The sequence below is a fragment of the Phalacrocorax aristotelis genome, chromosome 1, assembly GCF_949628215.1.
Source record: "Phalacrocorax aristotelis chromosome 1, bGulAri2.1, whole genome shotgun sequence".
Lineage (NCBI taxonomy): Eukaryota > Metazoa > Chordata > Aves > Suliformes > Phalacrocoracidae > Phalacrocorax > Phalacrocorax aristotelis.
In genome coordinates this window covers 162,289,753-162,312,175 of record NC_134276.1, presented here as the reverse complement: position 1 = coordinate 162,312,175, position 22,423 = coordinate 162,289,753, and the positions used below count along the sequence as shown (strand labels likewise).

Here is a 22,423-nt window from a genome sequence, read left to right as displayed (position 1 = left end):
CTCTCTTACTCTCCAAAAGGGAGTGAACTAGGATTACTGTATTATAAAGTGGGTTGCCCTAGTATAAGACCCTGCAGGGGAAGCACACACTATGTGAATTACTAATACTTGGGCATTTGAATAGAGGAGTGGGAGCTGGTGTTTAATGCTGAAGTTCTTCCAGAGGTCATACCAGTGCCTGGAACATTTACAAACCTCTGTCAGAGGCTGTGCTAAAAAGCAGGTGGGAGGAAATGGTGCTCACCGTGCTTCTGTGTTCAATTTGCGGTCTCTCCAGGGCAATGGTGATGCAGTTCAGGAAGATGAAGGCCAGCACAACATAGTCAAAGAGCTTGTGAGCAATGATGGTTTGGCAGAGAAGGCGAAACCTGCAAAAGAGTTCCAGTAGGCACCTGTGTCTTGGACAGAGCGAGGTTAGGAGCTATGAGGACAAAGAATTGAGAGGGCTGGCCAAAACTGAACTCCAGTGTAGCAGCTTTCCGATCACTGATACTGATGTCCCTTGCCATGGCATTATTCCAGGTTACACAGGGAGCCTGGAGCAGAGCAAGGGCAGAGCAATAAGCTGAACCTTCATCCACTGCCCCAGTGCCAGAGCGGTTTTCTGACCACTAAAGCTCTGTGCTCCTCTCTCACCCTGTAGAGGAGAGGCTGAGTTTCAATACCACCCCAGAGCAAAGAGGCCACATGCTGAAAGCTGAGGAGAGGCATGCACGTTGGCTGTCATGGGGACCACACTTCTGTCCCCTCTGAAAGACACTGTGTCCATTAGTATAGGTGTCACACAGAGCAAAGGGCTTGCTCTCATGACCTGTAACAGTACCCGCTTCTTTTCAAGTAGTGATGCACATGGGCGAGAATACTGTTGGCTGGGGTACATGGACATTTTCTCCTTGTGGGAAGACCCCTTTAGCAGTAAGAATTTATCCCAAATTTCTTTTTTTTCAGGCAAGAAGAATTTTAACTTTGCCCTAAAAGATGTGATATGATTGCTGCTAAGTTGGTACTGGGACTGAAAAAGAAATTAAGAGACTGTTCTGGTACCAGGGGAGGAAATATCAGTATTATGTAGTTGTTAATAATACATTCCTTCTCCTTTTTGGGTTAATGTTAGTATCCTCTGCCTTGTTTGCTATAAATATTTATGATTACACAAAAGAAAAATAGGATGCTCCAAAGGGAGGGAAGAACCACAATAGCTATTTAGGATTCTCATCTTTTCTTTCTTCTCCAGAATCAAGGAAGAGAAGTGGTGTTTGGCTGTAGAAGGGGAGATGGAGGAGACAAACACATTCCCAGCTGGTAAGTTTAAAGTTGCAACCTAACATGCAGCTCAGGGTATGTGGCCAGCACAGCAGCGGAACCTGCCCCATCTCCCCAACCCTCTCATGACAAAAACTGCACAAACCTGTTTTGTGGAGAGAAGAGATAAATAGACCAGTCTTCCCGTAACTCACACCAGTCTGGCTTATAGACTTCCATCATCTTCCGGATGCGAAAGCACAGACTCTGGAAGGATACAGCAGAAGCAAGTGCCACTGGTTACCTTTCCACTTGCCCTTCCTTTCACATCTGACCCCAAAACACCACTATCTGCAGTTCCCCAGGTGCAGTACCTACCTTTCTTTAAATCCCTGAATGAGGAAATGGACTCAAAGAGCAACAAACGGAGGTAGAAGCTGCTTTGCCAGGGCCTGTTTACCCCTTGGTATTTGGGTTTACCTCCCCAGATCATTACAAATAAAACAGCAGGTGCCCTTTCTAGAGCAGGATGTTGTCTGTGATCCCTTCTCAGAGCTGCTGGAGTGGCTCTGTTACATAAGGACAGTGCTTCCTTGCTACCTCAGCTAAATGAGAGGCCAGGACAGGAAGGCCTTCTGTTGGCACTTGGGCTTGGAGGTGATTTAATGTCATACAGTATATATGCCTGTTCAAATTTCTACTGACCCTCCCTCCATTTTTTCCCCCCTTTGATCTGCTCACAGACTGTGGTCTCCCAGGCTGGCACCACAAAACTCACTTGTGCCTGTGCTGCCTGCTCTGATCTGCTGATGTTCCCCATGAAAAGCTCTTGCTGCTCACACAGCCTGACCTTTCCTAGACCGTAGAAATCACTGGCTGCACTAATCTGAAATAACAGCCCCCAAATGACCATGAAAACACCTCACATCTGCTTTCCTCCCACCATCCACCTGTACGGCTGCCTTGCAGGCAGCCTGACAATGTGGTTTGAGCTTGTCTGGACCTCGAAGGTCCGATGTGCGTTCAATGTTGTCCTCCAGCTGTACTTAAAGCACCTTTGCAAGCTCTCCCAGACACACAGCAGGGAGACTGAAACTTGAGGATGGATTTAAGGTTTCCCACAGCACCAGGTTCCCTCCACTAAGTACTCACATAATCTATTTCTTCATCATCCTCTCCTCGTTCCTTGCAGTTGTTCATCTTTGGGAAGATCTCCTTGGCAATACTGGGCATTTTGCCATTGCAGTCTTGATGCTCGCTGGCCCCAGACATTGCTCCCAGCTTATGGGTCACTCTGTGGCTGGACGGGACTGAGGCCAACTCCAGCAGGTCACAGGAGCCTTTGTTGTCCAGAGAGAGTGTCCGGCGGTGATGAAACACCCTTCCCATCCTGTCTGGCTCCCCATCTGCTGCCCTGTGCCTTTCCCCAGACAGGAGCGATTCGTGCTCGGCAGAGGGAGGTTTGTGCTTCAGGCTGTGTCCCCGGGCCAGGCTGTTCCAGCTGGAGCGACGGCTCCCCCAGGCTCCACTGCGGCTCCAGGCACCATAGTGGGAACTGCGGGAGCTGGACTGTAAGAGAATGGGATGGGACTCAGAGACTCCAGGCACAAGGAGGGAGCATGCAGTCCTATTTTGGATCACAGGCTTCTCCCTGGGCCCCTAAGCCAGGGGGTTGCCATTTTTCAGCTGTTGAGGAAGTTGCATGGTGGGAATTTAGCAGCAAACTTTGTAAATCTGACAATAAATTGATAACGAGTTAGCAATGATGTTGGCCGTGATTACTTTATAGCACCATTTGTGTGCAAAGCACTTACAGGGAAGGTAAATAATAAAGCCAAAGGCCAGGTGCCTGATGTTGTTACTTATACCAGCACAGAGCAAGAATAAAGCTCTCAAAAAATATGATTGGCAGCTTTTTACACTGCCCTGGGGTAAAGGATAACAAAAAGTACAGGGTGATGGATAATGCGACACACCACCTTTGAGTACAGTCTTAGTAAAAGGAAGCAAAGAGAGAAACAGGCTTGTCGGTTACAGTCTAGTTCAACCACATCAGCAGTTTATGTAGTACATGGCTGCCAGCTCTCCCTGTTTAGAAATAACAGGGGCATGAACCCTTGGAGCACTGATGCACCACCACCCCTGAAAGCTGTGTGTGTCAGTGGGTAGAAAGCCCAGAAGCTGATGTTACAAGGTGGACAGGTCTGAGATGCATTGGTTGGACAGCCAGCAGTGCTTGGGGAAGTGCTAAGGGGCAGCAGGACCTGCTATGGGGAGCTCCAAGTCAAGGTTTCTCTCTTCATTTTTACAAAAGCTTCCAGAAAATCCATCTGTTATGGGACTTGGCAGTTCTGGCATCACCCAGATATTCCTATGCTCTTAACTCACTCAGGGCATCATTTTGTGTTCTGTGTTCTAGGACAACAAGGAAAGGGCAAGAAGAAAAAATATTTGACTCTGTCTCCTTGGTGTTTCCCATCTCCCACCAGAAGAATATAAAAGAGCAGAATCCCACTCTTAATGGAATATAGATCAATAACCTGGAAACAGATGTCAATAATCTGGAAATTTAGATAAATAATGTGAATTGACCTGGCTTCCTAAAGACAGGCAATGTGCTTGTGTTAGAAGCCTACAGCAGCAGTGCAATCCTCCACAGCAATCCCCAGATGATGGCAGAAAGGCAAAAGAGTGTTGGACTTCAAAAAAAGGGTTTGACACACATTTCTACTCACTCACTTACCAAGGACCGCTGGTCAAAGGTCATTCTCCCCAGGGACATCACACTGCTCTTCCGGGAGTCAACAGCAACACGGATCTGATCAGGCTGCAGGGAGTTTCGTGAAGAGCTGGTGACTGCCCCAGCAGCCACTGGTGGGTTGGATGAGGGCAAGGATTGGTCCAAGTGTCCATTAGGTGTCACAGGAATTGCACAGAGCTTGGGATCTGGGTGGAAAGATGCAGAAAGAAGAAAGAGAAAAGAAGAAGGTGGGTTCCTCACTATCCAGTGACTGTTTCAATGTCTAAGCTGTTTAGCATGTTAGCAGCAGCTAACAGAATATTAGCTGTCTAGCATCAATCACCATTGATTCCTTCTGATTTAGGGTGTTGTGGCAAAAGCAGTGCAAGCTGGGGAGACTTTGAAGTATTCTCCTCAGTCTTCAAAACTGACAGCAGCTCTACCTGGGGCCAGACAGACGAGCAGAGTGTTGGTCAGGCAGAATCAGGCTGACAGGCAGAGCAAGAAGCCGAACCCTGGCAGCAAGGGGAGGAGAGTGCGCTTCTGCATGCCAAGAACACAAACCTGCATCATCAGGTCTGAACAAAATACCACTGACTGTCAGACTGGCTATTTAAAGCAGTTGGGCTGAGACACTGAGGAAGAGACTAAGATGTGGGGAGACCCACAGCCATCCATGTGTTGGGGTGACCTTTAAATTCCTGCAATCATACCCTTCCTGCCAGTCTATCCTACTATACTGGGCCTCTTCAAACAACTGATCATTGACCTTGAAGATCCAGAACACCTTTGAGGCGTACGTTGGATGCTGTAGATAACCATCAGCATTTGTCAAGATGGATAGAGAGGATGGGGTACTGGATTTTAATTCCTGAATGGACTAGAAAAATCATTTTTGTTTGACCTACTGCATAATAAAGGTCACATATCCTTGCCTGCATGCAGTGTCACAGCTGTGAGTGCACCAACAGGCTCCATAACCTCTTCCCCATCTGCCCTCCTAAGGGGCTGGCTGCCTACATTCAAGGTAAGTTCTGATTTGGTGCAGCCATGAAACCCAGGATCAGACTGCTGTGAAAACAGCTAGGTTGCAGGAGAGAGCTGTGACAAGTCAATACCAGAGCCATTGCTCCTTGCTGTGGGAGCTCCATTTAAGCTCAGACCTGTGCCTGTGGTCCTTGTCTGGGTTATGCTCTGAGCAGGATTGTGCCTGCTCTTGCACCTTGCTAATCGTGATCTTGTCTTGCTGACTGAATTTCTTGGCTTGACCTCAGACCTGCCTCACCACTGCAGACTTGCCTGGCAAGCATTGAACCATTTGCTGTCCCTGGCTAGTGTCAGTGGACCTGCTCTGCTTACTCTGTGCAGGTACTGTGCCTTTGTCAGTGTGGTCCCTGCCTTCCTGACTGGCTGTCACTCCTCCTCAGCTCTTGGCTCACCATCCATTGCAGAGCAAGCTACTCTTGCTGCTGCCTGCCACCAGTCCTGTCTGAAGTATAATACCTCTCGTAGAAAGACTTGCAGTCTTCAAGGAAAGACTTTGAGGGGTGGAGACCTTATCCAGCAGTTTGTAGGCAGATTGTTTCAACAGTTAATTATCTTTCCTTAAAAATATGTGGCTTTCTTCAGTCTGAATTTGTCTAGCTTCAGCTTCCAACATTTAATACCTCATTATGCTTTTTTTTCTGCTCAATTAAAGAGCCATCTACCATCAGAAATCTCTCCTTATGGTTGGCACTTACAGAGTGTGTGATCAAGTAACTTCTCTGGTTTCTCTAAGCTTCATTAGCCTCTCACTATGAGGCAAGACTTCTAGATTTGTCCAAGTCCTTTTTAATGTGTTGGTATCCTCTATGCAAATGTGGGTCCCAGATTTGGACACAGTGCTCCTGAAATGGTGCCCTTGAAGCTAAGCAGAGACAGTCTCGCTTCTCACTCCTAGTTGGCGTTCTGTAGGTCATTCAAGAACTGTTCCCCTTAGCTGTCACATTCCTCAGGATGCCAACACAGCCCTGTTTTTCTACAGATAACACCACAAACTAGCATAAAGTTCACAATGAAGACCAGTAAGTTCTTGGAGATGGGAGTGATTTTTCTGCAGAATCTGCTGTCAGATTTCTCACTAAACAGCAATGGGATATAAGCAAATGAGGCTGTTTGAGCTATTGTACCTGAGCCTTCCTGGATCTCTTGGAACTGGTCTAACTCGTCTATGTTTGATGAACTCTGATCTTCATCTGAGTATGACCGGTTAGCATCACCCTGGAACACACAAGTTTAGAAGTCAGGAACTCATAGACAGAAAAAGACCATTCGTTCTTGTCTGTCATTCCTGGAACAACTGTAAAGTCCTCTGTGGCAGCCAGGCATCAGTGTGATCACTGGAAAGAGTCTCATGCACCCTGGGGTGGCTGATGAACTGCATTCTTGCTTTTGGACCGGCAAAGGGCTCACCCTAGTAGAGTAGGGTCTGTTGCACAGGACGGAAATTTTGAACTCCCTTTCAGAGGATTTGGCTCTATCCTTGCAAGGATTAACACTGTCATCTTTTTGTTTTAACGAAGCCCACCCTGACCTTAACAAGGGAAATGACAGAGGTGCGATACTTTGGGAGTTCTCCACCCCAGTAACATCAAAGTGTCTCAAAGGTCCCTTTTTAAACACCTCTATTCCTCGTCCTGATGAGGACTTAGTGGCAACTCACCTCAGCCTGGAACCCCTCCACAAGAATGGCCACCAGTAGATTGAAGAGCACATAATTGCCAAATGTCATGAGAGCCACAAAGTACAGGGATGCCCATGGTGAGGTAGAGGCCATGCCATTATAGAGCACAACATTCCAGTCCTCCTGGGTTAGGATCTGCAACCAGAAGCAGAGGCCACATAAACATGAAGGAAGAACATCAAAGGGATTCTCAGAAAAGGACAGTGAAAGGATACACATCAGGACTACATCAGGCCCCTTAACTTCCCCATAATCACACACCCACCATCGCTGTCCAGCTATAGTACTACCCCAATAACGTTAGCTGAGCAAGGAGAAACAAGGGTGCCCATGAGGGCAGTCATGTGCTGAGGTGATGGTGTTAAACATGGGAGTTGCCACAACAGGAGTGATCTTTGAAAACTGTCTCCTAGAAAGGAAGGAGCACCCCTGTCTGAGAGATACACCAGTCGTTTGGTTACAACACATAATTGTTCTTTCTCCAAACTTCACATGCCAGAGTCTTTTGCATAGCCTTTTGTGCTGCCGGGAGCAAGTGCAATGCTCCACAATGAGAAAAAGCACCTCCTGATCATCTTCACTTTGCCCCAGCCTACTCATAGAAAGCAAAGTGGGATCACCTGGAAGACAGTGACGATGGCCCACAGCAGGGAGTCAAAATTTTTCCGGTCAGGAACTGTATCTCCTGTGTCTGTCCTGAGGCTGAACTTGCAACCAAAGATGTGCATTCCCAGGATGCTGTTGAGACAAGAAGTGGAGGTGGTGTCAAATATAACTATCTCTACCACCACAATGAGCTCATCAGGGTCATTCTCTTTTCTTCCCAGCAATCTAATGTAACACCACAGGTACGAGGGATGGAACAACACAGCCAGACCACTGGGACCTATCCATGAAGAAGGAGCTGCGTATTGCACCCCTGTAGCTCACCAAAAAACCTTACTTTCCATCTGTACTGCCTTAGAGGTCACATATTCCCTCCAACCTCTCCTTCAGATTGGCTTTCTCCATCATTGTTCTTTGCTCTCATTTTTCATCATCTCCCTACCACGGCAGCCATGGGGTGCACTGACAAACTTTCTTGGTTGCTTTCTCCCACCCTTCTGCCAGAGTCATTCTCCAGACTGAACTGTTCTTTCAGACAGTGTGGATTACCAAGAGACTTCACCTATCCTGCAATGGGACATTATGCTCAACATGTGCATTTGGTGGCAGTATTTCTCCACCCTATCCAGGCCAAATCTTCAGGTCCTGAACCCAGTTTAGGGCAGCAGTAACCTCAGCCCTTATGAACAAATAAACATTTGTCAGTGCTGCCTGAGCCTGGAGCAACGGGCAAGACATGTCATGCAATCATGCTCTGAAGCTGCTGTCCACACAAGCCATGCACTGCCTCTCCAAAACACTGCGAGGCAACTAACTGCCTCCTCACCTGAATATAAAGATGAAGAGCATGAGGAGCATGCAGAAGGTGGCTACGTTGTCCATAGTTTTCATCAGCACCACAAGCTGGCGGCGCAGCGCAGGCATGAAACGCACCAGCTTCAGCACTCGCAGAAGACGGAAAGTCCTCAGAACAGAAAGGCCGCCATCCGACTGGCCGATGATTTCCCAGATGCTATGGCCCCAGAGAGGCGCAGGCAGTATGAGGGAAAAAATGAAAGACAACTGAATGAATAGAAGAGACAGAGGAATAACAATGCTAATCCAAGTTTTCACCTCTGCATTGGCAGCAAGTATAAAGTGGTCAGAGAGAAAATCTGTTTGAGCAAGATATGGTTAGAAGTATACACTATAGGCTTATCCTTAGGTGTAGAAAGCTGCATTTCTCCCTTAAGAACATGAACATGCCACTACACGTTGCAGGAATGAGGAAAGGATTGCAGTGTTAGATTCCAGCAATTGAATTTCTTCTATCACACATTAAACCTTTGTAGCATCCTTAATTTGTCCATTTAAAAAATATTTCACAGCTAATATTTATTGTGGACTTACAAGGCAATTACAGTTGTCTTGATTCTATAGAGAAGAGAAAAGGGAGGCAGAAATGCTATGTGGCTTGCCTAGGGTCACCAAGGAAAAGACATCTTGGTCTCTCAATCCTTGGCCTTGTGCATCAGCTCAGCTCCTCCTAGTATATCTGCTAAATCCTTTCTGAAAAGGCACTTGAATACGTGCAAGCTCTGTGATACTCTTTTCTATGTGTATTTCAGTTGATCCCCAAGGCCCTTGTCACCTGATGATGACGATGATACTGTCAAAGATGTTGTAGGGGTTGCGGAGGTAATCAAAAAGACCAAAAGCAGCGAGTTTCAGGATCATCTCCAGGGCAAACATGCTTGTAAAGACAACGTTGCTGATCTCCAAGATGTTGGTCAATTCCTCTGGCTGGAGAGAAGGCAAATTCAGAGTCAGAACTGAAAGAGCCCAGAAATTATGGGAAATAAAGTGCCACCACTCCCAGGGGAGAGGCTTTGTAGGGAGCTGCAAAGGTCCCATGGGTGAGATTAGAGAGGAGCTGGACAGAGCCACTTGCACTCCAATTCCTTTGCACATTTCATAGATTCATCATAGAATACATCCCTAACAAATTATATTACTAGAGGTGGTCAGGAGCCCTACAGCCATTCAGGCAGCCAAGGCTGACCAAGTGTCTCCCACATCCCACTCCATACCCTGGTCCCCCCAGCTAAAGGCTGCTTTACTTTGTTCAAAGAACTTCAGTATTTTGTGAAGCAAGGCAAAAGTGGCTGATCTGTGGTCAACCTCTTTCTTCAAGGATTTCTTCCTCTGAGGTTTCCACAGGTAGCTGGCACAATTTTTTGCTGTAATTCTGAAAACATTTGAATGATAGGAAAACAGTTCCCCATCTTCCTCTAAACCTCACTGCACTTCTCTGCCCCTTTCCCCTCTGTTTTTGCCCTTCCCTGTTTTTCTCTCCTCCACTCCCCACCAAATTCTTGGTATGCATTAGTTCTCTGGTCTTACTCCAGCAGTCTTTTCTCATGCCTCTATTTTCAGAGTGGTCTCAATAATTACCCAAGCAAATAACATACTGGATGAATAAGACAACAGCGAGGAGGGGCACACTGCTAACACCTACCTGTAAGGGTGTAAGGGACAGGAAGAGCAGGTCAAGGTAGGGAAAAGAGGAAAAAATGGACAGCAAGAGGAGAAAGGCAGATGCACAAGGTGAAAACCTCCAGGGATGAGACAAGATTACTGTGTTGAAATGAAAAAAAAAAAAAAAAAAAAAAAAAGGCAATCTAACCATGCCTCAGGCATTTTTTCTGTTGAATCTCTGACATCTTTCAGCCCCTGTGATACAGCCTTCTCCAGCAGAGACCAATGTGTTTGTGCATATGAGAGCAAGTGTTTTAATGATTCCATCAGTGGAACAAGTATGAGCAAATTAAATTACTCCTCCTTTTGTTTTCTGAATTAATGACTTTTTCTTCAGTGTGTGCAGCCTTGGAACTTTCTCTGACAGGGTCAGGAAAGGGTCTAGACCGTTCCTCAGGAATGATGAAACATTGCTTCAGAGGGAGACAGAGGCTGCACTCATGTCACTGATGGGGGATGCCAGGATCTTCCCGTCCCCTGTGAAATGGAGGCATTCCCTGCACTGAATTTGGGATGGACTCATCTGCTCAAAGCACCTCTCACCCAGGGACTAGGACTGCACCAGGCCAAACAGCAGGGGCTGAGGTCTCAAACAAGGTCAGATGCATGAAGGGCAACACATGCACAAGCCTGCCCATATTTCCATATACTCAGACATGCACAGACATAGCCCAGGGAGACTACCACAGCAATGGCAAGGCACAAAATGCTCCCAAAGTGAAAAACTTCCTTCCAGTATAATGGTTTTCGTCTTGGGGCCAGGCTAGAGAACCCATGGCCTTCAGACCACATGAGACTGCTAGGGCAATTCACCTGGCTGTAGCCTGCTGCTGGCCATCCCCTTCCCAAGCAGCAGCTGGTGGGGACCTGCTCCAGACAAAGGTGTGCCACCTTCCCAGGCAGAGGGACAAGGCATGGCAGTTCCAAGGCACTTCTTCAGGGCTCCTCTGGCCCAAATTCCCACGTACACCTTGGGACAGGTATTTGTCACACCTCAGGCAAGGTTACATATTAGGTGCCACTGAGCCCCAGCTCCAAGCGTTCGAGGTGTATCTGACCCAGGCTCTGTGGTAGCAGGCAGTACTGCTTTCACTGTTTGGATACCCATGCTGAAAAGGTGGCTGAAGGCTCCCCTCTTCCATTGGTCTGAACTATGCCTGCCCACCAGGCCACTTTTTTAAGCATCACATAAAATGAATGGAAACAAAAAAAAAAACCTGCAAAAGCCTGATGTTTGGGGCAAGAGAGAACAGACATTTCTGGTACTGCAGAAAGAAAGAAAAAAAAAGTGAGCCACTGCAGGTCAGAGCCAATATTTTTACCATGAACTCAGTGCACACTAGGGAGGGGAATCATGGTCTCTCCCTGAGAACTGCAAAATTGTTGTTTTCTTGAAGGGTAGCCTTTGTGTTGGCTGTGCCTGTTACTTATCCAGCTGATGGAAGGGGAAGTGAGGGAGGAATGCAGTTCTGGGTCTGATTATCCCCCTGAAGGTAGGAGCTGCTTTAACCCCTGCTCTGGGATCCCCAGGGGCCCGGATCCTCCCAGGTGAGCAAATGGACTGGAAATTGCACCTCACATCTGTGCCTTCCCATGCCCTTTGCTAATTTCTTGCACTCCTCCTTGCAGCTTTTTATTGAAATACTCAATTTCTTTCAAATAAAAAAAAAAGGGGAGATGGCTCAATTTCCATCCATAACTACATTTGAATAACAAAACCATCCTGAAAATGAGGGGGGGAAGAAGGGAGATAAGAGCAAAGGAGAAAGAATGAGCAAGTGTGCATGGGAAGGGAGAGATGAAGATCACTTCATGGACAGCCAGGCAGTAATGACACTTACTGGGAACATGAGGTCCAGATGCTAAACAGAGATGCCAATTTCAGCCTGAATCAAATGATTATGTCAGTGAGAATGAGCAATGTAAAAAAGCAACAAGCTATGATGGTGGATTATCCTCCTCTCTGCTGTCCATACATTCTCTCTTGTGCTGTCATAGGGAGTAACTGATGTTTGAAAAGCCATGCTTGCATCTCGCTTGTGTAAAAGGTCACCTGTTCCCCCACCTCTCCTTCCCTCCCTGACATCTGTTTCTCTAGTCGAGCCTCCACCTGTTAATCTTTTTCTAATGGGCCATCAATCAGCCCCAGCAAAGCATCCTTCCTAGAGAGAGGGGCAGGAAAGACTGGGCAGGGAAAGGAAGGAGATAGAGGCAGAGAGAAAGGCAGCAAAAGATGAATTGAAAACAAAGCTGAAAAAAAATAGTAAAATAAACTCACTGGCACCCACAAGAAGTAGAGAAAGAGATATTTTAAAATGGAGTAGGAAAGAAATAAAGGCTGGGGAAGGAAGAGCAACACAAAAGGATTGAACTCGGGGAGTTGGGAAGAGAAAAAGAGAGAGGAGCCAGCTGGAGAAGCACGCTCACTGGCTAAAGGCAGATCCTGCATTGCAGCCCTTTCTGGAGACACAAGTAATTTGGCAGAGTGCAAAGAGCCATCAGCTGGAAGCCAGGGCTGCAGGGTGCGGGGTAGGAGCGGCTGTGTCCTGTGTGGGATGCCCTCACACCTGGGGCAGTGTGGCCATGAGTGACAGTGGACAAGGCTGGTGGCTGGAATAGAGCTGGTGCGGGGACTCATTCTGGCCAGGGAAGCGTGAACTTGATGAAGGGAGAAAGCGAACAGGGAAAAAGTGGTTCTCTCCCTTCCTTCCAACCAACACACAGGATTCCCAACACAATGGATGTGTCATCTCACAGTTGTAAGAGCTCCCCAGGCTCCCACAGACAGCACTCAGGCACTTGTCATCAAAACTGTCAGCAAGGCTTCCTCCTCCCAGGCCACCCAGGTTTACCTAGAAACCGTAAATTGAAGTGTCCACAAGGAAAGGCCTGAACTCAAGGCTATTCTAGTCCAAGCAAAACCAGGGAATACCAGAAATCTCTCCACAAGAAGTCTGTTCATATTGCCAAGCCAGGAGATACTGGTTTACCCATCACAGTAGGAGAGAAAGTTGAACAAAACTGTGAGAGCTAAGTATTGGGGTGAGGAGGGTGGCTTGAACAGTTGAGAGACCCCAGGGGGAAAAGCATGACTAGAGCCAGTGTTTTAACCAGACTGGTTCACCTACGCTACATATGGATCTTTTTCCAAATCCATGAAAATACCTAATTCACATCTTCATGGCACAGGTCCTTCATCTCTAACAATGTAGATCAAATACTGAGAGTGAAATGTATGATTCAGATTTACTTCAGAGCTCCTTCCCAGTGATCAGGAGCTAGAATTGGGGCAATAGAGGGCAGCAGCTCAGGTTTTTCCCCCTTTTCAGTTTCTTATTAACATTGGAGTTCTTATGTTAGATGAGACTGAAATCTAATTAGTCCATTATCTGACAGCAGCCAGAAATTCCTGCACTATAGAAAAGGTTAAGAATATGCAGACCAGCATGAAGCCCCTGCAGGAGAAGTTTCTCCTACCCAGGAGTAAATTTGCAACAGTCTGGAAACTGAAGAGTTATTGATGTGATCTATGCAGACCAGCCCTACCAAATTGTACCTGAACATCACTGCTTCTGAGAACATGAGAGAAATATTTCACAGAGACCTCTCTCCAGCCTGTCTATTTTTACTCACCATTCCAAAGTCACTTGACAATAATCAGAAGAGTCACAGAAACCAGCCATGGAACATACCAACTAGGTTTTACTTACTGTAATCACCACCCCACAATCAGTGCAGGATTTTGTGATGTTTTGTTATACCCTAGTTTTACAAGGCTGAAGTAACGTGGTTTCATCTACCACCCCAGAGAGACTGTTCCATCATTTACTAAATGTCAGTATGATGAGCTGGCTTGGAAATTTCTGAATGATTCTGACAAGCAGCAAACAGTAAAAGGAGAAGCAATAACTGTAAAATATGAACTCGTGGATGCAATAAATGCTGGTATAAAGGGAAATCACACAGGATAAAGGATATGAAGGTACTGATCCAGAGGGCTGGTCTTGTTAGGAAACAAGGGATCATCTCCTGACCCACACAAGACAGACCTCAAAGTATTGATCTGATGTATGCAAGAATACTGTAAGTAGACACTGGAGAAGATAAATCAAGTTACTCAACAACTGTCTTATTGGCTGCTAATGGCAAAGATGCTGGCGTCCAACAGGCCATTCAAGGAATGTATGAGAAAGGCAGCCTGGGACATTCAGCTGGGACCAGACTTTTATCCTCATGCTGAATAAGGGAGAAAAGCAAGCAGCACCAGATCCTCTGTGAATATTAGAAAAAGTAAGCCTCTTAAAAGGATCCTTCTGGACAACCACAAGCATCTAATATCTTGATTTTCTACACTGGATTTTAAACATAGGCACTTCCAGACCTGAAGAACTGTAAAAACTATTTTAAGCAGGACGAAGCTTGAAATGATGGATTTTGACTTGTGCAATGTCCCAACAATATTTGAAGGCCTGATACTGAGAATATTACATGGTATAATGCACACTGATGGATTTGAATAAACTTATCTGTTTACAAGTGATAGCTTGTGATAAGCTTAAGGATTAAAAATGACTCATAGCAGTGCAGTTTGTCCCAAAATGAGTTGATTTCCCTCACAAGAAACGTATAAGGAGATGGGAGGCTACCTTGGCCACACAAACATGACAGGACAAGGGACTGTATGGATAAGCTAAACAAAGCCAAATTCCAAGGTGATTTGGATCTGAGTAAAGTGGTTTGAGTAGCTGAGATTAAGTCTCCTGGCAGAAAAACACTGTGAATATTAAACCCCTGAATTGTAATACACAGATAATTCTAATTTGTGTTTTTCTTTCTGTTGGTCAAGACTCAGGAATCAAAGGCAACACTCACACATGGGCTTTGCCCCTAGGATCCTGTGTTTCTGAACATGAACCTTGTGCCTGGTTCCTGCAGTCTCTCTTCACCCCTTAACTTGATGGTTGGTGGATGCTTTGGTCAGTGGGCCAGCTCACCTGTGTACAGTCCATGAACAAGTGGAGCAGCAAGGAGCTGACAGACATGCCATGAGCTGCTCCCAGGACTGCTCAAACTTGTGACACCTTCACACATCCTCTTGTCCAGCCAGATATGTCCCCAGAGCATAGCTGGGGTTGTGATCTCCCATGCAGCAGAAAACAAAAGGTTAAGGGGTCTCTATACACATTAGCTCTGGGCCAGGAGACTTTCATATGATGAGGTAACTGAAGCAACAGAAGCTACTCAGTCATAGGATGGTGTCACTCTGCAAATCACAGACAGCTGTGGGCAAAGGAGTTTTGCTGGATACTGTTCTGTGAAAGATTATGTTACTGGGAGGAAAAACAACAGGAAAAAGAGAAAGGAAGGAAAGAAAATGAGGTGATGAAGCATCAGTCTGAGATGTACTGATAGCATGGCCTGAGGAAAACTGAAAGAGACCAAAGGGAAGTGCAAATGCCCGTATGCTTTTGAGCTAACTGCTGACTGTAAAGGACCTGGAATTCATGGTATGGTCTGAATATAATTTGTTTTAATCTTCCGGTGGCAGGGAAACAGGATTCAGTATACACATTTTAAATAAACAGGCTGCACCACGTTTTTCAGTTATAATCAATTCGGCTGACATCTCTTTCTAGTAGAAACAGCATGCAGGGTCATAAGCTTTTCCTAGCTACTTATGGATAAAAATTGATAGCCTAACTTTAAGGATGTGTCATTAATAACCTGCTACTAGAAACCCCAAGGCTGCAGGCAGATCCCACTCTGCTGTGGGCTGTACAAACACAGCAGAGGCAGCCTAGAAGGGCTTAAATCCACACACACAATAGCCAGAACATGAGAACGAATTCTCTACCTCCAGCTCAGATATTCTTCTGCTAAATTCTTAATTCACGCTGTTTCCAATAAACCAAAATGAACAATGGATCTCCCCGCTTGGTGCTCACATCTTTAAAACATCAGTGGGCAGTTTTCATATTGTCCTGGGCTTCAACCCTTAGTCATCTCTCTACTACGTGATAAATACATCACTCTTTTTTTATCTGTTTTCATGAGTCAAACCCTCCAGCTTCTTCTTCATCCTCCTCTCCTCTGAGCTCCTGCCAGTATTTTTCTGGTACTGAAGCACCCCATGCAGTTTTGCATTCTGGGATCAAATTAAGGTTTCCCATCCTTGTATCAGAAACTAGCTGGGCTTTGAAAAATAGTCTAGTGCTTGGTACGTGGGTGGGATCCAGACATCTGAGGCTTCAAATAGTGGTTCAAACACTGTTGTTGCAAACAGGGATTTTAAGATACTCTGGGTCTCAAGATACCTCCATCCTGATACAGCACGGGACAAATCTGAGTGCCTTGCTTGAACCAGACTCACTGCCTGTCTCTTTGCAGCCTGAGATTGTGTTCAGGACCAGGCTTCATCTTGGCTCCAAAGCTTCAATGCAGCCAGCATCTAAGTAGTGGCGCAATCTCTTATTTTTTTTGTGATCTGGGCAGACACATGGAGCAACTCATGGTCATATTCAGACTGGCAGAGTAGATCTGAGACATGAACATACAGCATGGACTCCTTTAGCACAAAGTGAGGCAATGCAGATGCAAGGTCATGGCCATGCTTAACACCCTCTGAAGCTGGCTCTGCACATCACAAAGTAGACACAGCCTCTGTTTCCTACTTATAAAATGAGGGCACACAATCCTTCTCCATCTCACAAGTCTGTCAGGATAAAGTGCACTGCTGACTCAGAGCTGCCTGCAAACTATTGGCGTGAAAGTCAAAACCTGTGCCCACACCTGCTGTCTACATCTGACCTATCTATCACGTTTTGCTGTCAGAGCAAACAAAAGGCTCAAGCCATCTGAGCCCCCAAAATGACTGGAGATGGGAGGTGGTGCCTTTCCTAGCCTTCTTATATAGGTAGACTGTGCTCAGGCATCTCTTAATTAAGCTGGAAAGGCTAGCAAGCTGATGGATTTGAACTGAGATGCTGGTGAAGTGCCTGTGACATCCCCAGAGGGCACATTAAATTAACCAAATAGACTAAGGATTCAGTAAACTAATGAAGAGAGAAATGAGAGAGAGAGAGATGAAGATGATGGAAGAGACAAGGGTGAAGGAGAGAGAGCAGGTGGAAAGAGAAGACAGGGTAAAAAAGAAAAGCAGAGGGACAAAAGTGAACAGGGAGGAGAAAAAAAGAGGGATTGAAAGGAGGTGGGAGGAAAATACATGGAGACAGTGAAAGTGATTAAGTGATAAGAAAGAAAGACTCTCCAAGATCCTGTGGCTTTCTCCAAAGCCATGCTGGGACCATCTGTGCTGTGGCCTAGGGTCCAAATTGCTCAATCTCTGCCTCCACCAAGTTGCATCAGCTGCTTAGCAAGGCCATAAACCCGAGCAGGATTCCCCAGTCCCCGCTGCTCACCCTGTGCCCTGAAGTGCCTTACCTGCTCGTGGTGCTCAATGCCCATGCTGATAGTGTTCACTAGGATTGCAATCATAATGCCACGGTTGAAGTACTTGCTGTCTACAATCCCTCGAAGCTTGACCCTCACTTCTCGCCACATGTCACTGCAGAGCTTCAGCCGTCCACCTTCTTCAACCTCCTCCTCATCCTCCAGTGCCGAGGCACCCTGGTCCTCTCTGGTGCCTTCTCCCTCGTTTTCACTGGCTCCTCCATCCTCCTGGTCTGAATCAGCACTATCGAGGACAGAGAGCCTTCGGGATGCTTCATGCTCCCTGCTATGGCATCGGGGACAGTTGGTGGGATCAGAGGTTGCTGTCACAGCAATGGGCTGGACCAAGCCCTGAGGAGGGCAATCAAGAGAGTTGTGCTGCTGGCAAAGCCCTGCAGAGAGAAGTGATCATGCTTAAAGGAGAAAGCTTTGAAAAAAAGACATTGAAACCGGGTACCTCTTTGGCTTTTGGGTATTTAGACAGGGAAACTGGTCTTTCTAGCTGTAAGGGTGATTAAACACTGTCACATCATCTCAAGGGCAGCAATAAAAGCCATTGCTGTTGGGGCCTTTAGACTGACTGGCTGTATCACCAAAAGGCATGGTACTGTTCAGCTGCCTGTGATTAGGCTCAACGGAAGTTCACATCCATCAGAGGAAGAACTGTTTTGTCTGATGCAGGAATCACAGCTTGAGACTCAGTAGTTTTTGTTAAGTGGGAACTGAGGGAACAACGACTACAAGGGCTGCTTTTGGCCTGAACTGCTACAAGCTGGGTCCAAGCATCCACATGCTGAGCTGAACTCTTTAAATTAGGGAAGCTACATTAGCAAAGCATCTCCACAAGGCAAAAAAGGTAGCACAAGAACACTTCCTCCTGATAGTCCATGCACTCTGAATCAGAACAGATCTCCTGACTTCAGTGAGAAAACTAAGTTTCTGTTTCTCAATCCTCTATTTGGGCCTGGAAGATCAAATGGACACTGGGGGAATGAAGCAATTAATTCATTAACACAGTGCATGAAGTGTGCAGAAACTTTTCTCCCAGCAAGTAAAGAAAATGAAATACCGAGTATGCAAGACCAGCTGAAGGAAAATACGCCTTTTTGCTTGTTAATGGGAGCATAACTTAGGAAAGGCATTGGCAGGCAGTTAATACTAACTCTATAAAACCATTTTTACAGTCACTTTTCAGGCCAGGATTCCAATTTAAATGGTATCTCGTGTCGAATTTTACACAACAGCAGGAACTTCCATCAAGAGAAATTGTCTCCATTGCCCTTGCATATCAAACCGACTTCTTCAGTATTGCTCCTTTGGTTCAGGAGGTACCCTATTGCAATTCTACTCCCTTTGCCTCTCTCTTGAGGTCCCACAGCTACTCAGTTTGGGAGGAGATATCTCGGGGACCCGCTGTGCCACCAAGTCCAATCCTTAGCACCATTCTGTCACATCCCCCTAATAATTCTCTCTCTCCCGAACTGCTATCATCACCCTGCTATACCAGACGTGGAGCCCTTTACAAGCCTCAGCCAGTACTTTTAATGTTATCCCATTATGGTGTCTGGGTTTCAGACCTGAGTTTCCCATGTTCCCTGCTGGTCTCCTCTGTTTCATTCCCATTCTTGCTGGTCTCCACCTTGCTGGTCTGGTGCACCAGCCATGGCCCCATGCTCAATAGCCAATGTTAATTCTAATTTCTGTGCTTTGTAGGCACAGGTCCTTTGGCAAGCTGGCACTTGGAGATGCTCCCAGTTACTCTAGGATTTCCCCTATTGGCATTTCCAGCTTTACCCACGTAATCCTTACTGTAGTGCCTCTGTCTTTTCCTGTTCATGCCTAGCTTGGCATTGCTCGGATCCACGTGGCCCTGGCGCCGGCTCTGTATGCTGTTGTACAACCCAAGGGTGCGGCGTTTGGCTTTGCGCATGATGTGGCAGACGTATTGGAAGATCTCCTCGTAACAGTCTCCTGGCTCCATGTAGCTGGCGACAGTGCTGGAGGAGAGGTACCGGGCCCTCTGCTCCTGCATCAGCTGGTGCTCTCGCTGCTTGGTCTCGGAGAACTGTGTGGCGATGACGACCAGACACAGGTTAATCATGAAGAAGGAGCCCACCTAGTAGTAAAGGAGAAGGGACAGTCAATGTCAGCACAAGGAAGAACATGCAGAGGCAGGAATGTAAGAGGAGAGCGAAGGGGGAGGTGGCTGGAGGCAGGCAGAGGAATGGGAACCAATCTGTGTATGGAGATGGCGTTCCAGAGAAAGCCAGGGCTGGCTGAGCTTGTTTTTGAGAATTCTTTCAATGTAATTTCCATCAAGAATTTAGAGCTCTGAACCAAAATTCAGGAAGCACAAGCCTGACTTCTTTGGTCCCCAGACTTTGGGACCTTTAGCAAGTCACTTAGAAGTTGCCTGCAAAGGGTTTGATGAAAACTGGACTTTTTTCATTTTTTCCCCTCTCCTTTGTGTTAAACAGAAAGTGGGGGGCAGAGGACTAGTTTGGTAGTTCAGTTGCTTTCTCCTCTGCTTATTCTTTTACTACTGGAAAAATCATGCACTGTCATTTATGGTCTTCAGCTCTTGGAAGACATGTCAGAATTCTCAGAGCATTTTATTTATTTCTACTATTTACACCTTAATTCACCATACAGGGAGATGGCACTTTGCTGAAATGAATGAACTCTTGAAATCAGAGGAGTTTACAAAAACTAATGACTTTGAGAACAACACTAAATAGTCTGGCAAAACACTGCTTCCTTGTTCATTTTCTATTCTTCTTATATTAGACATACTTTATTAGCTCTTATTTTAGTTGTCCTCCAGCCTAGGTTGGCTTTCCATTTCAAATACAAAAACAACCACAGCCCACTCCCCCAGTTTCTTAGAAACAAAATGCCCAAGTTCTTCCTTTGGACAGAAGCCAAAGAGTGTACCAGGCTTATTTTACACTTTTGCATGTTCCCCTTAAGCTTCCTTTGCCTCAGTTTTCCTATCTGTAAAATGGAGCAAATATTTCTTGGCGCTGAGAGATCTGGTGATAAAAATCTCACTTTCAGTGTTACATATTATGAAATTACAGATTAATCTCCACTAGGGGATCTATCCATTATACTTAGGATAAAACCTGGGCTTCAGTATGATGAAAATTTCGTACATAAAAGGGCTAGTAGCCATGTTCAAAATAATTCTCAAAAGCTATGATGTCTTGATTGATGCCTATTCCCCATAGAGCTGTAAGTGGCAATACAGCATCGATAAAATGCAGAGTCTGATCTCTGAACAAGGACCACACATCTGTGCTGCTCTGAAATGGACTCTGCAGGGCAGCCCCCAGGATGAGAGGAAGCACCAGCTCAAGATTTCTGCTTCCCCTGGACCAGGGAGCATCCCTGCTACAGGACGTTCTCGCACTGTGTTCCTCCTGTATGACCATACACTGGACCCAGCCTCACCTCCCCATCTCTCCTTTCCAAGCAAACAGCTCTGACAGAGCAGGATCCAGACCTGCCCTTATCTTCATGCACACGTCCTCCTCCATATAACCCTTCTAGCAAAGGGGAGAAGGCAAACAAAGGTGGTGATAACCTGACCCTAAGCCTTGTGCATGGAAAAAGTGGAGTTTTTTTCAGCAAGCATCCCAGCTTTTTTTATCTATCCAAGCAGCCTTTGCCTCTGTGCGCAGTCCTTGCCACTTCCCCACCAGCTTCAACCCTTGGTTGTCCCATTTTCTTGCACACAGGTGTCCAGCAGCTGTGTCCAGAAGCTCAGTACAGTGGCTTTCAGTATTTCAAAGGGCAGATGTCCCTGCTAGCATCTAAACAGGCCTTTGAAACGTGAAGCCCTTCCCAACCAGATTCAGCAAAAGGACAATAAAACATCTTAAAATAAAGGTTTTATTTTTCCTCCTCTCAGTGCCCTTCAAAGCTGTTCTAATTCTGTTTCCCTTCATCACTGATCCCTTCTCTTCCCTCTCCTCCCACCCATATTTCAGACTATTCTTCCCTTCAGCTCTGTACGTGGCCTTGAAAATTAAAGGGATGCCTTGTTCGGATTCCTTTGCCATCCCCCCGGATTTTCCCTAGTCCATGATATCTTGCATGTTTTCACTGATGAGAGTATGACTGGGAATCCAAATTCTTCTCCAATGCACTCTCCTGCCCTCTTTCCCCTCAGCACCACAACACTTACATGGGCTTGTCCATTCAGTTATCTCCCTCAGCTTGTCCCAAGTGAGGCAGGGTTGGGAGCTAGAAACCAGCTATACATGCATTTCTGGAATGGTAGTTGTGTCACTGCCCAGTACTTTGCAACTTCCAATAACTCCACGAACAACAAGCAATTAAGACTTGCAACACCTGCTCTCTCTCGGCTGCAAGAAAAGTTGCTGAGGGCAACAAGATGCCCTCAGCAGGGTCACACTGTAAGCCTGGGGTTGAATCTGTAGGAGAGTTCAGGTTTCACACCACCAAGACCTGTTCTCTCAGGCACCATTTGCTGTGATCTCCCACCAGATGACCAAAAAGGGGAGGAATAAGAGGGGTGGATATGGCAACTAGGACTGGATATGGCAACTATTGAAGCTAAGAACATAAAACAAATGAGCTTGTTTAATCCTTAAGACAACAGGCAAGTCCATAAACTCTAAGGCTCTGCCTCCCAGCTAGCAGAAGGACAGTAAGGGTCCTAGATGGCTCACATTTGAGCAATCCATCTCAGCTAGCTGAGTGGAGAGACCAAAAGTGCCTGACATGGAGTCAGACAAAGCATCTGACAGAGGCAGAAGGAGATCATTGATTCAAAGCCCCAACATAGGAATCCCATTCAGCCCTGAGACTGAGCTGTACTGTGATTAAGCAGATCCTGGCCTTGTTCAGCCCAAGGCTCAACCCCTGTCTCTGCAATATCTAATAAAATCTGACTGGTGTTGGAGAGGCTGACTTCATTGCCCATTATTTTTATTGCTTATGCCTGGATATCCAGCTTGTCTTCTGCAGCCCACATCTGTAAGCACAGACACTTCAACGAGGTCACTGAGAGCTGCAATGTGGTTGCCAGTCAGAGAGTTCAGAAGAGCTTTCTCTAGTCCAGGAGCCACGCCAGTGGCCAAGAGCTGGAGATGTGACAAAGAGAGAGCAGGACCTCA

The 22,423-nt window shown here is 46.3% G+C and overlaps 1 protein-coding gene across 2 annotated transcripts in view; it reads right to left on the bottom strand.

Moving 5' to 3' along the window:
* CACNA1I (calcium voltage-gated channel subunit alpha1 I) overlaps positions 1–22,423 on the bottom strand; it is an 89,982-nt gene that overhangs the window by 27,457 nt on the left and 40,102 nt on the right. For both annotated transcript variants that reach the window (XM_075077672.1, XM_075077677.1), the window contains exons 7-17: positions 19,089–19,395; positions 17,271–17,671; positions 8,944–9,095; positions 8,140–8,325; positions 7,328–7,445; positions 6,687–6,842; positions 6,154–6,244; positions 3,986–4,188; positions 2,395–2,811; positions 1,409–1,509; positions 245–368 (exon numbers count right to left, since the gene is read on the bottom strand). In XM_075077672.1, coding sequence (XP_074933773.1) covers positions 245–368; positions 1,409–1,509; positions 2,395–2,811; positions 3,986–4,188; positions 6,154–6,244; positions 6,687–6,842; positions 7,328–7,445; positions 8,140–8,325; positions 8,944–9,095; positions 17,271–17,671; positions 19,089–19,395 — 2,256 coding nt within the window. The remainder of the gene's footprint in view (positions 1–244; positions 369–1,408; positions 1,510–2,394; positions 2,812–3,985; positions 4,189–6,153; positions 6,245–6,686; positions 6,843–7,327; positions 7,446–8,139; positions 8,326–8,943; positions 9,096–17,270; positions 17,672–19,088; positions 19,396–22,423) is intronic.